The sequence below is a fragment of the Ostrea edulis genome, chromosome 2 (assembly GCF_947568905.1).
Source record: "Ostrea edulis chromosome 2, xbOstEdul1.1, whole genome shotgun sequence".
Lineage (NCBI taxonomy): Eukaryota > Metazoa > Mollusca > Bivalvia > Ostreida > Ostreidae > Ostrea > Ostrea edulis.
Genome location: NC_079165.1, coordinates 98,796,463 through 98,814,945, shown reverse-complemented (window position 1 = coordinate 98,814,945; position 18,483 = coordinate 98,796,463). Strand labels below are relative to the sequence as shown.

Sequence of the window (18,483 nt, the reverse complement as noted above, 5' to 3'; positions counted from 1 at the left end):
CCCTATATATTTGTATGTAAAACTTTGATCCCCTATTGTGGCCCCATCCGACCCCCGGGGGCCATGATTTTAACAATTTAGAATTTGCATTATATAAGGAAGCTTTCATATAAATCTCAGCTTTCCTGGCTTAGTGGTTCTTGAGAAGAAGATTTTTAAAGATTTTCCCTATATATTTGTATGTAAAACTTTGACCCCCTATTGTGGCCCCATCCGACCCCCGGGGGCCATGATTTTAACAATTTAGAATCTTCACTACCTAATAAAGCTTATCTATAAATTTCATCTTTTCTGGCTCAGTGGTTCTTGAGAAGAAGATTTTTTAATGACCCTACCCTATTTTTACTTTTTCTTGATTATCTCCCCTTGGAAGGTGGCCTGACCCTTTATTTTAACAATTTAGAATTCCCTTTACCTAAGGATGTTTTGTGCCAACTTTGGTTGAAATTGGCCCAGTGGTTGTTGAGAAGAAGTTGAAAATGTGAAAAGTTTACAGACGGACAGACGGACGGACGCCGGAGTACGGGTGATCAGAAAAGCTCACTTGAGCTTTCAGCTCAGGTGAGCTAAAAATGGAAAAATGAAATTTTTAAAAATTTTCAGCTCAAATTGTGTCCATGCTCTTTTAATGTGATAATCACTATAATCTAACTTTGCTTTCATTAAAAAGTGACACATACATCTTGATAAATTGCTATACATCCTTGCTACTGAATTGAAAATCTTCAGTTATTGACACAGGAAAATGTACATGTACTAACAATCTAATTATGATTCGATCCTTTGATGCCCTCGCTAACTCGAACAGCTACACAAAAGATATCTGTGGCTCAAAGGAAATAATTCTAATTATACATGTATTGATGTAAGTAAAATCATCAAGAGTTGTTCTGGCAAATGTAACTACAACCTCATTAAAAGTAGATCCTTTGATGCAGTCATTAACTTGGCTACACAATAGAAGGCAGTGGATCAATATTAAAGACCTAATTTTGATGAAATTGATGTAAGCCAAACTATTCTATAGTTAGTCTGGTCTTGAAAATGGTACAATAGTGGAATTCACCTCACGTTGAATTACAACATGGCTTACATATCATAGTACCTTTCATTCATGATATATATAAGTAAGTAAGTAATTTTATTTATTATAGTGGCATGTGTACATATATTCATACATCCAATTTCATCACAATATACAAATCAATAAACACCCGGCCCGTCGGGCCTATATGCCACTTTAAACGTTGATATAATAATATATAATGCAAATAATTGTGAATAATAACATTTTCTAAAATTATATATACATACATATATCATATACCCATCAATGTTTTGTTTTTTGATACTGTTGATTTCACAGAGTGTGATCCGGTTTTCCGGATCACCACACTGTGGTTTTCTGATTCCGTATCAGTATCCTCTGAAACTGATAACGTCACAATCAGGGGTTAAATTTCTTTTCTTTTTTTCACACACTCAAGTCCAGGACTTGAGGGGCCAATTTTTGCCAAGTCCCACAGGGAAAAATCAAAGTCCAGGTTGAACTTAGAAATTTATTATTGTTTTTATATTACATCATCAAATGGCTAAATAAAAACCAGTATCTAAATTTTCAATCTTTTACTTCGACGATCTATCTTGACGGGTCACATGCAAGAAAACAAAAAAATATAGAGTTATGAACTTTAGCTTAAAGGTATTTTATTCTGAAATGCAGTCATTTTTATTTTCGTTCATCAATCATTTATACAATAGGCAAGTCCCTTGGACTTCTGGCATTTTTAATTGCCGAGTCCGAATACGGAATTTGCTAGTCCCGGACTTCGGACTTAAAGAATTTTTAACCCCTGACAATCAATGCATCAACCCAACATTTTTTGTGAAAAATATAGACTGTGTCACAAACAAAACTGTGTACACAAAATATAATTTCACTGTATGTCTGTGTTTTATATAATTTGAAATACATTTATTATCTTATAAATGTGGATTAAAATAAATAAAGGGGTATATGATAAATTTATCATTACTACAGTAACTTGATCCGAAGAGTCAGATCACATCTTGTTGACAGGTGCGGATCATCAAATCAAACTTGACACTTTGCGTCTCGTGTGATCCGATGATCCGCGCCTGTCAATGAGACGTGATCCGACTCTTTGGATCAAGTTACTTTAGTAATGATCATGCAGACTTGACTCACTCTGATTAAAAGTAGTTATAATTTGACACTAAACTGCTCTCAAACAAGATTTTTAGCATCTCAGAACAGCTGATTTAACCGGATTGATGTTTTGACTAAGGTTCCTGTATGTTTAAACCACTGATACTTACCTATCATACACCGTCATGAAGAACCCCCCTCCAATCCCACTGCTTACAGGATTAACCACGCCATAGCACAACAAAATGGCAATGGCTGCATCCACTGCCGAACCTTCATTACGTAAAATATTCCTGAAAGCATAAAATTCAAAACTAAATTGTAAAATGATATTCAATATTACACCTCTATACTGATTATTCCCTACATAAAAATGAATGATACAACTGCATATTTTCCTAAATATCACCATTCCCCTCATCTGCAAAATCAGTACTACTCCCTGGAACTATTCCCTCGATCCTTAATAATCATCAATATTTTTAACCAATCAAAATGCTCGATAGTGTTTCTGGAATCGTGAGATCTGGTGATGTAATGTTTTAAGCAAATGTCATATTTTAAGATCAACAGGAATTATTTCTGAAGCTAGGTTTGAGAATTTCTTTGAATTGTTTTGGTTTAAATTAATAAAACAGTTATAGAATGGGTGTTTTTGGAAGTGACAAATGCTTAGTCCTGAGACAAAAAAGCTATTTCCTGAGGCAGAAAAAAAAATCAAAAGCATTTATTCATTCCATTAATATGTATGTATACAAACAAAGTCAAAAGAAAAAAAAATTTCATTGACTTGGACATTTTTTAAAGCCAATGACAATAACCCTTGTAAAAGTATATCAGTATAAACAAGGAAGTGAAACTTAAAATATGTACTAGTAATTCATAATAATAAAGGTACACACTGTCATTTAGCTATCATCTACAAGCAAATTTACTGGGTAATATAAAAAGTCTGGAATTGAGAGTGAAAATACTTTGCTTTCATAAAAATGGTTCGATCAACATGAAACTCATATTTGATCTGTATAAGACATCAAAATCTAAGAAACATACTAAAAATTTATCTTCAAGCACAGCAAAAAATGTCTGGAAATCTGAATGATGGAATGAAGAATGGAATGATGGGTGGAGAGGGGTAACACTATGTGCCCTGAACCATTTCATGGTAAAGGAATAAAAATTGTACATAAACAATTATGCAAAATATAATAAACATTGCATTGTCAATGAAAAAATTGAAAGTCAGTTTAGGGGGCCAGAATTGACCCAGATAATGTACATGTAAAGTCCTTTTCACTACTATATACCATTAGTGTGATGTACTTACTTGCCAATATCTGAGCACACTTTGCTATCTGATGCTATGGCTGCTTTTCTAAATTTTCCAAGTTTAGTTCCAGAAATTGGAAAATCGGACTTGTTACTCTCGTCATCATCCCAAAGCACGACAATTAGCAGCGTTACCAGGGTAACAATTACTATCAGCAGAATCAGGAAACAACATACCCGCTTACTCCTCCTAAACAATTACAAAAATGTTGAGAAAGTGTTGAAAAAAAATTGAATCCTGTATGCAAGTGTAAATCACTCTAGATAAGAAATAAATGAATTCTATATCATATTATTGAAATATCTTGATACAAAGACTTAACCTGAAGACTCTACTTGCCTCATATTCTTCCGCCTAAAGTAATGTTGTTCAGAGTCCTTGTCATCATAGCTGATGAACTCCTCATCCTCACTCAACAGAGGGCGGTAATGCTGTGGAGGATCTCTTCCAGACATACTATTGATGTTACAAGAAACGCTTTCTCCACTGCTCATCTGAATCATAATCGTACATGTTTTTGTAATTCTTTATATGCATATAAACATACTTGATACTCAAGGAAGTACTCAACAATACATATAATCAAATATTCCACATTTTTAGCTCATCTGAGCTGAAAGCTCAAGCGAGCTTTTCTGATCACCCGTAGTCCGGCGTCCGGCTGTAAACTTTTAACATTTTTGACTCCTTCTCAAAAACCACTGGGCCAATTTCAACCAAAGTTGGCACAAAGCATCCTTAGGTAAAGGGAATTTTAAATTGTTAAAATAAAGGGCCAGACCACCTTCCAAGAGGAGATAATAAAGAAAAAGTAAAAATAGAGTAGGGTCATTTAAAAATCTTCTGATGAAGAACCACTGGACCAGAAGAGCTGAAATTTACATGAAAGCTTCCTGACATAGTGCAGATTCAAGTTTGTTCAACTCATGGCCCCCGGGGGGTTGGATGGGGCTACAATAGGGGATCAAAGTTTTACATATAAATATATAGGGAAAATCTTTAAAAATCTTCTTCTCAAGAACCTCTGAGCCAGAAAAGTTGATATTTACATGAAAGCTTTTTGACATAATGCAGATTCAAGTTTGTTCAAATCATGGCCCCCGGTGGCAGGATGGGGCCACAATAGGGGATCAAAGTTTTACATACAAATATATAGGGAAAATCTTTAAAAATCTTCTTCTCAAGAACTACTGAGCCAGAAAAGCTGATATTTACATAAAAGCTTTCTGACATAGTGCAGATTCAAGTTTGTTCAAATCATGGCCCTCGGGGGTAGGATGGGGCCACAATAGGGATCTAAGTCTTACCTTGGAATATATAGGGAAAATCTTTGAATATGTTGGGCCAATGTAACAATATTAGTTCTTTAACAGTTCGATATATTCACGCCGGGTATTCTGATATTAAAGCTGACATGAATTAATAAATATAGTATAATTCTACATGTCCGCCATATTTCTTTGTCTAAATTATCTAAACTTTCAGAATGCTGCATTCGTATACAATAAATGTTTTGTAGTTTTGTGCAAAGTATAATGTTTTAAAATGTGATTTCATTTGTTTCTCATTCACTATATATTACTATCGGAAATGTGCACTGGTTGAGTCCACCTAGAACAAAATGTGTTTGTGAAACACAAATGCCCCCGATAATGGCCAATTCCGAAGATGGCCAAGGTCACAAGGGCAAATATCTTGGTACCAGTAGAAAGATCTTGTCAAAAGAAATGCTCATGTACAATATTAAAGCTCTAGTATTTACTATTTAGAAGTTATGACCAATGTAAAAAAAAAATTAAAAGTAGGTCAAATGTCAAGGTCAAAAGGTTCAATACCAACGGAAAGGTCTTGTCACAAGGAATACTCATGTGAAATATCAAAGCTCTATCACTTACTGTTCAAAAGTTATTAGCAAGGTTAAAGTTTTCAATAAGTAGGTCAAACTCCAAGGTCAAGGTCACAGGGTACAAAATGTTGGTACCCACGGAGAGGTTTTGTCACAAGGAATACTCATGTGAAATATCAAAGCTCTATCACTTACTGTTCAAAAGTTATTAGCAAGGTTAAAGTTTCAGACAGAAAGGACAAAAACAATATGCCCCCCCATCTTCGATTTCTGGGGCATAAAAAATCACTCAGGTGTGACAATCACATTTGGGGTATATACGGGTAGAGTAAATTAGGCTACTTGAGAGAAATATAGCGAATAAGACGAGAAAGGTGTTCATATTTATTAATTCATGTCAGCTTTAACCTGGTCGGACACTAAGGTACTTTAATAGGGATAACTACATAATACTCACTCGCAGCGATCGTATGCGATGTTTACAACAGAAGTAAATTGAATAATCTTGCTTTATTCTAACCAAATTTCGAGTGTTATAAGTGGATATTCAGTGTACACAACCGTTTTATTAAATCAGGAGTGTCTAGAAATCAACAGCTTTTAACATTACTCTTCTTTATCTACTGAAGGAGAGTGAGATTCAGGCCCGATTTTATTTTTGTGTATGTACTGCAACCAATCTGAAATATTTATATACATGTTTCATTACAAAACGTCATAACAGTGACTTCTATACGATGTGTCAGATCATTGGTCTGGGAAGGGGATGTCCATCGTTGAATGAGATGTATACTAGCGGAAAAAAGAGACTGTGCATTATAAAATTTAGTATAATTTTTCTATATTTATTGTTTATAATCATAAAATCTAAGCAATCGATAAAGGTGATGTTTTGAACAATATCGGATAGTACCCGACTCAGATGTACGGACTTTTTCATAGTTAGTGAACACATGTTGTTTATTGAAGTGTTCGTACGCACGAGTTTTACTGGCCAATACTGTTTGGATTAAGAAGTGTAAAAGGTTTGTTTGGACACTATTCATTAAGGAAAGCACTTCAGTTTTGACAAAATTTACCCTTCTGTCATGCCACGACTCAGTGAAAACCAACGTAATCGTGTTGTTGGGATGCTTCAAGCTGGAATGGCACAAAATATCGTAGCAAGACACTTTGGAGTTCATCGGAACACCATCCAGTCGTTATGGAGACGTTTCAAACAATCTGGTAACACTCAGGATTGACCACGTTCTGGACGTCCTCGTGTGACGTCGCGTCGACAGGACAACCAAATTAAACTTGTGCACCTGAGAAATCGTTTCCAGACAGCAAGTTTGACTGCTCGTAGCATTCTTGGACTTCGACCAATCAGTCCAAGAACTGTGCGTAATCGTCTGCGCGAGCACAGCATTAGACCAAGACGTCCAGCGGTGAGCCCAATAATGCTTTAACGTCATCGTATCGCTAGACTAGCGTGGTGCAGACGACATCTGCGATTCAGAATACAGGACTGGACCAATATTCTGTTCACTGATGAATTCAGATTTCATTTGGATAGCAATGACGGCCGTTGAAAAGTGTATCGTCGCGTTGGGGAGCGGGACCAGGACGCCTGTGTTGTGCAACGTTGACAATTCGGTGGAGGTAGCGTTATGGTGTAGTGTGGAATAACAGCATGTGGAAGGACCCCTCTACAAATTGTCAATGGAAATCTTACCGGCGTACGCTATTGAGACGAAATTATTCAGCGCCATGTGATACCTTTCATACAGAGACAGCAAAATCACACCACTCTGCAGCTAGACAACGCAAGGCCACATGTTGCACGTGTAGTTTGGGACTTTTTTGTTCAACAGAATGTCGATGTCTTGCCTTGGCCAGCTGTTTCCCCCGATTTATCGCCGATCGAGCACGTCTAGGATGAAATGGAACGATGCCTACACCGTTTACCAAATCAGCCAGTGACATTGACATTCGTTGTTAACTTTGTTAATTCAAGTTCGAATATCAATGTCTTTCGAGTGTGCTGAAATTGACGTCATTCGACGTTAACATTAATGAATACATTTGTTAACTGTATTACAAAAAATAAAATTTGTTCATTGTTATTTTTCATTATTATTTTTTCATATATTAGATAATGCACAGTTTCTTTTTTCCGCTAGTATATAAAGGTAATATAATTATAACTCTTTATAAAATGATAAACATGGGCCTAGTCAAAACTATTATAAGTAACACCTACACAATTTTATGCAATTTTCTGATCATGTTGTAAACCAATTGCGACTTCTCAGCATGCCGTAGAAGTCCGAGAATGTGCGATTTGTTGTAGACCAATAATAAAGCGTCGTTTTGGGCGCTTCGTTCTTGAAATTTCCATAAAGCTGATTCAAGATTGAAGAAACGAAGTTCAACATATTCAACAAATATCAAAACTTATTTCTTCTGCAGCATCGAAAAACAACGTATTTACTTCACATCGTATTATCTTAGTTGTCGTTAGAGAGAGAGAGAGAGAGCGAGAGAGCGAGCGCTGGCTTAGATTCGCCAGCATGTGTCCCGCCACTTTACTCTTTCATGGTAGTTTATCGAAAATGAAAGTAGATTTTTAATTAATTTTACGATATCTACTAATCAAGTAAGATTCTATTATAGCTTACGGACTTCACTTCACATATGAAACAATATTATCGATAAAGGTGTAAGCAGTAACTCTGGAGCAAGCGTTTCGGAGTTTATCGTTGAACTTAATGTAGATTTTGTGAATACTCGGAGATCAATGTTGCTAAATACCCGTGCTTGGTGATTAGTTACCAGAGATTTTGGTCCACAAAGGTTTAGACCTTATGCAAACCGTGGAATATTAGTTCGATTTGACCCTCTCTTTGACAAGCGAAAAAGCCCCCCCCCCCCCCCCCCCCCCCCATGACGTAAAAGGGGTAGTTCTCCTCAAACACGTCAAAATCATAGATATCCATTCCCCTCCCACTCGATGCATTGAGATCCACGTGAAAGCCTTTGAATAATGAAACTGATCACGATCATTTGATGTCAAATTTATAGTTACATCTTTTTACATACATAAGTGCAATGTCTCCGTCATGGTGAGTAAAACTGCATAAGTTTATTTGGGGGAGGGGGTCACCTTATACATGTATGTGCATGCCCGTGCTAATGTAACTGTAATCACGAGACAAGATGTAAAGAGTGCAGTTATTTTTTTTAGATTGAGGGTGGGGGGCGGGGGGTCACGAGGTTTCAAATCACCGGACCATATTTACCCGGAAAATCGAGGCGGGCAGTTTCTATTTTTGTTCATGAGGAAAAACTAGATGTTTGTATTTTCTGTTGAACAAAACAAAAGGCTTTTTTCTAATTGACCCTCGATGTATGAATATGAATATACAACCAAACGGAATATTTCTAATGGTACAAATTTTATTGGGCAAAAGCACAGGCACTTGTTTCTGTAAATAACTTACGACCTCTGTATACTAATAATAACACAAGGTACCTAGCTTCAAATGACACCGAATGGCACCCCCCGAGAATGTCGGCCTTTTGAGCTTCCAGTGAATATGCTATGTAAATATACTTACTACGCCTACCGTTCTCTTGTACAATCATTCAACTAAAAATGCATGTATGGCATGACTGCATTTATTGCCTATTATCACCGAAAACTGCAACAAAACATGGGTCTACAGCTCGATTTTCCCTTTTATACCACGAAGTACTTTGTACTATACCGCACAGAATGAAAATTGTATATTCGTTGTGTTGAAAAATAAAGTCTCATTAATTCGATATCACAATAAATTGATACGATGTTTATTACCAAAAAATCTTGAAAATATTGCTTTGTTAACAAAATGAAAATTTGGAATTGAAGACGTTGTACGCTAATTTTAGCTACTGAAAAAACCCAAAGCTGTTCGTACGTTTCGAGATTTTACATGTTGTCAGAAGATAGAAGCAAAAACTTCTAAGACTTCTAAAAAGCTTGGTTGCATGTTTAATTAGCAGTACCAACATATATATTATGTGAAACTTAAAATTATAATTTATTAGCTGAAAGCTAAAGTGAGCTTTTCTGATCACCCATTGTCCGTCTGTCTGTAAACTTTCACATTTTCGACTTCTTCTCCAGAACCACTAAGCCAATTTCAACCAAACTTGACATAAAGCAGCCTTGGGGCAAGATGATTCACGTTTGTTCAAATAAAGGGCCATGCCCTTCTTCCAGGGGAGATACGTGTAATGGCAAATTGCGAAATAGTGAAAATACATTAACAACATTTAAAAATCTTCCTTTCCAGAAACACTGGACCAATTTCAACCAAACATGGCACAAAACATCCTTGTGTGAAGGGGATTCAAATTTGTTCAGATGAAGGATCACGCCCCTTTGCAAGGGGAGATAATAGCAAAATAGTGAAAATACATAAACAACTTCTAAAAATCTTCTCCAGACCATGTAGAGGGCCAATTTCAAACAAACTTGGCACAAAGTATCTTAGGGTAATGGGGATTTAAGTTTGATCAAATGAAGGGACATACCCTTTCAAAGGGGAGATAATCACAAAAATGCAAAAATAGGGTGGGATCGTTTAAAATCTTCTTCTCAAGAACCACTGGGCCAGGAAAGTACTAATTTACATGAAAGCTTCCTGACATAATGCAGATTCAGGTTTGTTAGAATTATGGCCCTCGGGGGTAGGATAGGGCCACAATATTGTGATGAATGGGCAAATTACTTTCATATTTTCTTCAATATTTATTGAACTTTGAAGTGAGAATCATTAAAAAAAATTACTTTGTTAAATACCGCTCTGACTCTACGCTCAAGTAATCTGAAATCTATATCAAAAAGATGCTGTAGTTTCTCATTGACAATATCTTCATAGTCTTTGGTGATCAGGTTTTCCAACAGTCTGTTGGAGTATCCAAAGGCACGAATTGTACTCCTTTGTTAGCTGACCTTTTTTATATTCCTATGAGACAGAATTTATTCAAAAGCTTCAAAATGAGAAGAAAAAACCTCTTGTTGTAGTCTTCAATTCGACATTTAGAGACATCTACAGCCCCGTTCACATGCCCTGATTTACTCACGGGATGCAAATTCTGCATATATGCAAAATCTGCACCCGGGTGTAAATTTGAGCATGTGAACGCAATTGCACATATGCAAAAGTAAATATACATATGTGCAAATATACACCCGGGTGTAAATCTGCACCTACTCAGACCAGATGCAAATTTATTTTTGCATATGTGTATATTTACTCCTAGTGTATTTTTCGTCATGTGAACGCACACACCGTATACAACGTCACACTCGAGGAGTCGTCACTGTGGATCACGAGGGATCGGCTCCGAAGAGGAGCAAATACAGCATCACCGAATATGATATCGCTTTTCTCATAAAATACACCGTATTTCTGCAAACATTATATTGCATAGAGTGTCGTAGACATATCTTGATCAATCAAATTTGTCACCGAAGCCTACACAGCGAGGGAAAATCCTCCTTCTCAATTGCAAATAATCCGCCATCTTTATCAAACTTCGAGAATCATTGCCATTTGACCCTAATTCGTTAAGTACCATGTGAACGCTTAGCAAATATACTTTTACACACGGGTGCAATTTTTGCATATATGTAAAATTTGCACCCCGTGAGTAAATCAGCGCATGTGAACGGGGTTTATGACGTTTTATCTATTTTAACATTATAATAATTTTCATTCATATGTCGATAGGCCTAAATTTTGCAGCCCTTCGTCGGCAATGGTGACATCTTATCACTGAAAGATTCTCGAGAGGGACGTTAAAAAATATACAATCAGTTAATCAATTGAATCAATATGTCCAGGTGAACTCAAAGTTAAAGACATCACAGAGTCTTCCACATCTGCTTGGATATTTTATTGAACATATTGAACGACACACTAACAATTTTATGACAAATAGGATGAATTCAGCTTCTCCATCGTCAACTTCCCATATCTATGTGCATGTGGTAATATTCCATTATCACCTCATATGGTTTCTATGACTTTCAACTGATTAGATACGCAAGACTTTGTTCTGCGCATGATCAGTTTTAAATCGGGGCAGACTACTGACTAACAAGTTGATGCTACAGGGGTGTCAACAGTCTCGTTTAAAGTCAACATTTCGCAAATTCGTTATGATGATCTAGTTTGCCAATACAACCAGTCATTGGGACAAATATTGCATGACGTGTTTCATACAAATTCTTAGGCCGTTCGTTACACACCGATTTTGACTATGGATTACCACCTGATGAAGATATAGGGCTCACGGAGGGTGTGACCGGTCAACAGGGGATGCTTACTCCACCTAGGCACCTGATCTCACCTCTGGTATATCTAGGGGTCTGGGTTTGCCTAACTCTTAATTTTGTATTCCTTACAGGAGTTATCAGATCGAACTAAGTACTGGCTATATAAAAGTGGACTTTTCTTAGACCTATCACCCCCCCCCCCCCCCCCATTAAAAACTCCATTGCACAAAACCCATGCCAATCACAATGACTTTATTTTGTAAATTTTCCAAAAAAATCTCTTTGTTTCTTTCAGTATAACTCTGGAGTCATCTCACCGTACACCTTGTCTGTTGGTCCTTCCTCCTCTCATCATTTCTGAAGATCCCAGGTCCCTATCAGACCTGGTTCTGAAGTTATATGAGTAAGATATCAATGTCACTGGAGTCACTTGACCTTGATACTGCTTTGTAGGTCACAACATCCTCTTATCATTTCTGAAGAGCCCAAGTTACTATTAGTCCTGGTTTTAAAGTTATACCATTTTTCATGTTCCTTGACCTTAATACAAGTCTATATTGTTTGATTATTTGTTTGCTTTACGTCCCGTCGAGAATTTTTCATTCATATTGAGACGTCACCAGCTGTAGGTGAAGTACTACAAATTCAGAGCAATGCCTAGCGTTCAGGGCCGTAGTAATGAAGGTTATCGTGTCAATGCCTGCCGCGACACGTGACCTCCGTTTTAAGGTCATATCTGAAAGACCCGTGATTCTTACTTTTAAATGCCGAGCGTATGGCGAAGGAGCCAATCACTACGGCACAAACGTGGGTCGAACTCATAACTTCCCAGTTACGAAACGAATGTTCTACCACCGAGGTACAGCGTCCGGTAATATACAAGCCACTGTCATTCTCTTCTCATTTCCGAAGACCCCAGGACTCTATCATAATTGTCAAGCAATATCTGTTGAATTTTTGGAATTATTTCCCCCGATAAAGTTGTATGTTATACCACATCCCAATTTGATCCATCCAAAATGTACCCTAACCCCTTTTAATCTGAAAACAAAAACATTTCTGCACAACTAGATACATTGACCTATCATATCCTTGAATATCTAATACTTGCATCAACGGGTTACGGAGAATGGTGTCGGACAGTTTCAGGCGCGAGAAAGAAGCGGAAGAAGAACAAGCTATAACTGTGTTTGGATGCCAACACAAATGTCCCGTACTCTACACATCGAAAATGGACCCTTGTCAATCATTTCATCACAGAACCCAAATGTCAGTGGAATCTGAACCCTTCATTTAAAAAACAAATTATCATTTTTGACAGCATTTTTAATGGCGTACATTTTGTCAATGGCAACGGGGGGGAAAAAATCATGGACTCAGAATCCTCCAATTCACCCAAGAAACTAAATTTGGTTGAAATTCGACAAACTGATTTTTGGCAATCATTTTGAAATAGTGGCCATTTTGTAACATTTGAAAATTCGATGGAAATAAATACTGATGCAAAGAATGAACTTTGAACCCTCACTTGACTCTAGAACCCAAATGTAGAGATTTTAATACTTTGAAATATTTCTGTATATGGCGGTCACTTTGAAAATGGTGGCACATTTTTTTAAATGCTGAAAATGGTCTCGGGGTCACCAATTTACTCTAAAAATAAAATTTAATTGAAATCCGACGACCTTGATATTTTGACGATTTGGTGGTGATTTTGAAAATTAATTGCACCTCCCCTCAGGACCACTTATCAAACTTTGGATTGTATCTGTGGAAGCACTTTCATAAAAGAAGAGTAATAGAATATGATGATGATAATAATAATAATAAGAGGAATACATGTAAGAAGAAACGGAGCAATTTTCAAAACAATATATCAGTAGTATTATAATGGATTCCATTATAATCCTACTTATGTCGATCCCCGACACTTCAATAAAGAAGCTGGCGCACCTTTAACCAAAAGTTCTTTCTGGGATAATATAATTTTTATATTCGTTGTGATCTTTATAGAACAGGAAATCGTACATTACAAGATATACCGGTTATCATTTCTATATTATATTCTACAAGATGTACATAAATGAATCAAAATTAATGTTTCACTTACTGTAATAGTTGCCCCCCAAAAATGATAATACATGTATGTCTTTAAAGTTTAGACAAAGTCGCTCTTTCTCTACCTGCTCTGTCCTGATGATTGATTGTTGATAGACAATTTACGTACATGTATATCGTTTTCGCAGAATATACATTTTCCAAGAAAAGATTGGGTACATATATACCCACTGTAATTGTCTGTCGTAACCTAAAACCCAGTTTTCAAGACACGGATCACTGGTTTGCCTGATTTATCAGTTATTCGCCGAATAGATAACATAACATATTTCATAAAAGATTTGGAGCACTCGCCAAAAATGGTTCCAATTGCAAAAACAGGCTGTCGCACGGTTTTCTTCATTTTATTTTCAGTTACGTGTTTACAAAATTTCTATTATGTAAAGGGAAGAAAACAAGAATTTTGATATTACACATGTTGTATAACTATTTATTGCGAAAAATGCAATAGAAAAGGTCATGCATTTAGCGAAATACTGAATTTTCCGGTGTATCTTACTTAGTTGTACAACTTAGTAATGATCTTTTACATTTTTGAGATCTTTCTTTAATCAAACTAAGTCAAATTAAATAAAACTTTAATGTAATAAGTCACCTTAAATTCTTTACACGTTTAAAGGCGTACACTTACATAACATGCCGTGGATACAACATTTATAAACATTCAAAGGGGCCATCTATTATTACCGTCTTTTTCTTCTTTTTTGTTTGTTTGTTTGCCTCAGATGCGGTGTCGCGTTTTGACCGATTATGATGGGAAAAGATCAGTGATATTTTTACCACGGTTGCATACACATACGCTGTAATCTCGGTTGAGATTCAACTCGGCTGGATATTGGGACTGACGCCTTCATATGGAACACCCTTTCTGTCTTATAGTGTAATTCAGCCTTACGTTATGTCGATACATCTTTATGTTATGTAGTTACATCATTATGTTATGTGGTTACATCATTATGTTATGTGGTTACATCATTATGTTATGTGCAAACATCATTATGTTATGTGCAAACATCATTATGTTATGATAAACTTTCAAGTGATCGAGATTGATAAAGATGCAAAATAGCGCGCTAAAATTCACAAATTCAAACAGAGTGTTTCCAGGATTACTTTTAAAATGAAATTGGGTTACGGATGGTGACTGATTTGTACCGTTTTAGAATTTGTCGTCTTTTCGTTATTTGGAGGTGAAAAGACGACAAAACGATAATTAGCAACTTTTCGCCTCTAAAAAAAAAAAAAAAACCGAAAGACAACAAAATACATGTACAGGTTTCCCCGTTATTTTTTCTGTGTGACTTTATAGGAATTTAATATGAAATTTGCTGATTGTTGTGGATAATCATTAATCACATATACAAAGAAGGAAACTTTTAGAATTAAATTATTGTGCTCAGATAATTGTATTCTACTGAAGAAATCTCTTTGTGTGAATGTTATACCAGGCACGTTAAAACAGGGGAGTTGGGGTGGGCAGGGTGCCTGGTCTATCCCCTTTTTACTATTTACTTTTTCGTTATTTTAACACACAAATCCCATATTTTCTACATGCAAAGTTCGATTGATTTGCTGCCTCCTCCCCATTTTTAAAAATAGTAATGAAAGGCAGTTGATGTTTGAAGTGCTGAATTGATTGATGAATTAAATATATTGTTTAACGTCCCTCTCGAGAATATTTCACTGAATATGGAGACGTCACCATTGTTGGTGAAGGGCTGCAAAATTTAGGCCTATGTTCAGTGCTTACAGTCTATGAGCAGGGGGATCTTTTTCGTGCCACACCTGCTGTGACACGGGACCTCGGATTTTGGGGTGTCATCCGAAGGACTGCCCCATTATGACAAGCAAGGGCTACTGAGTACCTACTCTAACCCGGATCCCCACGGGAAGTGCTGAATTGAAGAATACGTGTAGTGAACTAATCTTTGCCCCCCCCCCTCCCTCCTACGATTTATAAGATAATGAGATTTGGACAGAAGTACTTTATTGTTTGTCAACAATTCTATTGCAAGTGTGAAGTGAACCCCGGCTGACCCTTCCCCTACTTTAAAAAACAATGCTATGTGCTTGTATATCACAATACCAAGAAGGAATTGTGAAACTTAGAGTTTCATGCAACTTGGGAGACTATTAGTACTTTACAATTGAATATTTTTATGTCCAAACCCAAACTATTAATTCATTTTTAAAATTCTAATTGAATTCAAATATGAACACCGATGTCACTCTTGTAAGTTTCCACTATATTGTAAATACAATTTTTTTAAAATAGTAACACTTTGTGATCAATGTTCTTTCCTCCTGTCCAATGACATTGTACATGAAATAGACATCTCTCTCTCTCTCTCTCTCTCTCTCTCTCTCTCTCTCTCTCTCTCTCTCTCTCATGTATGTACATGCAAAGTGACCGTAAATATTTGTCAATCCCGAAGAGACAACAAAGTTTGAAAGCTGCACTATATTCCCTCTTATACACATGTACATTGTATATATTTTTGTGTAATAAAATGTCTATTTTGGATTGTGCATGTCATACCCGTATCACCCCCAAAATGTATGTTATTGATTATTAATCTTGCTTGTATATAATTATCTATAAATATTGAATTGTGAATGCAATTTATCCAAAAAGATGCACTGTGTATATGCGCATGCATGATCAGAAACTGCAAAAAACTTTGAGCGGTCAAGCATTGAATAAGGGGAAAATATTCGACTTAGATATTTCCCGATTCAACTGGAGACATCCTTATTGGCATTGGTTCAATCACAGGCACCTGAAGTATGGACACTACTACTCACCCCCCCCCCCTCCCTCCCCCCACACACACTTCTGATTTTTCTTTGCAGCGATAATATCTCAGAAATCTGTGGACTCCCTGTCTATCCCATCTGTAATCTTTTCACACTTTTTGCAAATTTCTACCGTTATTTTATCATACCGGTAGAACGCCAATCTCTAAAGCTTACAAAAAGCGTGAAACGATTACATAAATCGAAATTGGGATGGGATAGGTGTCTCATGATGTATCCACACATTTCGGAGAAATTATCACTGCAAAAAAATTCAGAAAGGAGGGGTGGGGGGGGGGGGGTAATAGTGTCCATACTTCAGATCCCTGTGGGTTCAGCATGTCGCAATCTGTATAATGGAATCACAACTGTCGAAATAAAAATGGAGTTTATGATTTTGTTTCGTAGATTTATCAGCAGAACGAGCATCTAACATTTTAAAAGTACACATACATGTAAATAGCTGTCCGCATTTAATGCGTTTTCTAGGTAAGCATGCTATGTGCATTACTTATGTGTATGTACTGTATTTTGCAAGAATTTAATGTGCTGTATGTATAGGATGATCTTCGTGTATTTCACTCTATCAGTATGCAATTGGCAAATAATTTCTTCGCGTTTATTTCATGTTATTTACATAATACAGTCGCTTTCATTTTGTCGTCTTTTCGCCTCGAAATAACGAAAAGACGACAAATCTTAAAAAGGGCACAGGCCAGACAATGTAATAATTCTGAAAACACAACGTTCGAATTTAAGCGCGCCATTTTGCATCTGTATCAATCTCGATCCTTGAAAGTTTATCATAACATAATGTTTGCACATAACATAATGATGTGACCACATAACATAAAGAGGTATCGACATAACATAATGATGTAACCACATAACGTAATGATGTACATATGTAACCACATAACATAATGATATAACCACATAACATAAAGATGTATCGACATAACGTAATGATGTATCGACATAACATAATGATGTAACCACATAACGTAATGATGTATCCACATAACATAAAGAAATATCGACATAACGTAATGATGTTACCACATAACATAAAGAGGTATCGACATAACGTAATGATGTATCCACATAACATAAAGAAATATCGACATAACGTAATGATGTTACCACATAACGTAAAGCTGAAACCACATAACGTAAAGCTGTATCGACATAACGTAAGGCTGATTTACACTATAAAGCAGAAACGGCGTTCCATACCTTCATTTACGCGAAGTTACGCGTTCCTTATCAATCTCTCACCAGAGGGCGTACTACGCTGCGCTACAACACCTCTGTCAACGTCTAAATGTCAAGATTCTTGGCAAAACTTACCTATACCTATAGCATTATGAATAATAATTTTATAAGTTTAAGTTTTATGTTTTAAATCTTAAAGTAGGTTCACAAAAACAACGAATTCCATGATTATACTAGTATTATTGAATGAATGAATATTTATATAACAAACGCTCAGGTGTCTCATATTTACCATCTTCTGATTTTAAAAAATTCAGAGAAGTGTTTGATTTGCTCAGATATTATCATTACAGTTCGATATGCTAAGTTAGTTTTTGTACATTTTGATATAACTTTTTAGACGTTGACAGAGGTATTAGTGGAGCGTAGCGGGAACGATATTACCAAAATATTACCAAATTGTAACCGCAAACAACGAATCAAAGTATTGAAAGTACTGAAACGAGGTGACGAACGATATAAATGTCACAAAGACACTAATGCTATATATACTGTATATCTATTTTGTTTAATTCCTATACTGCTCCAAAACTCTTCAAAACCGATCATAACTTATTCAGTTAACTACCGTAAAATGGCTAAAATATTGCCAATACAGTGTTAAACCCCAAAACAATCAATCAATCAACCTATGC

The 18,483-nt window shown here is 36.2% G+C and overlaps 1 protein-coding gene across 4 annotated transcripts in view; it reads right to left on the bottom strand.

Moving 5' to 3' along the window:
- LOC125678967 (glutathione hydrolase 1 proenzyme-like) overlaps nt 1–18,483 on the bottom strand; it is a 42,347-nt gene that overhangs the window by 20,550 nt on the left and 3,314 nt on the right. Inside the window, exons 1-4 of one of the 4 annotated variants that reach the window (XM_048917794.2) lie at nt 14,465–15,937; nt 3,840–3,994; nt 3,498–3,689; nt 2,341–2,463 (exon numbers count right to left, since the gene is read on the bottom strand). In XM_048917794.2, coding sequence (XP_048773751.2) covers nt 2,341–2,463; nt 3,498–3,689; nt 3,840–3,994 — 470 coding nt within the window. In that variant the 5' untranslated portion in view covers nt 14,465–15,937. Of the gene's footprint in view, nt 1–2,340; nt 2,464–3,497; nt 3,690–3,839; nt 3,995–7,591; nt 7,728–13,769; nt 13,867–14,464; nt 15,938–18,483 lie in introns of those variants that run through there. The other 3 variants (XM_048917793.2, XM_056155712.1, XM_048917792.2) reach the window with 3 other exon arrangements.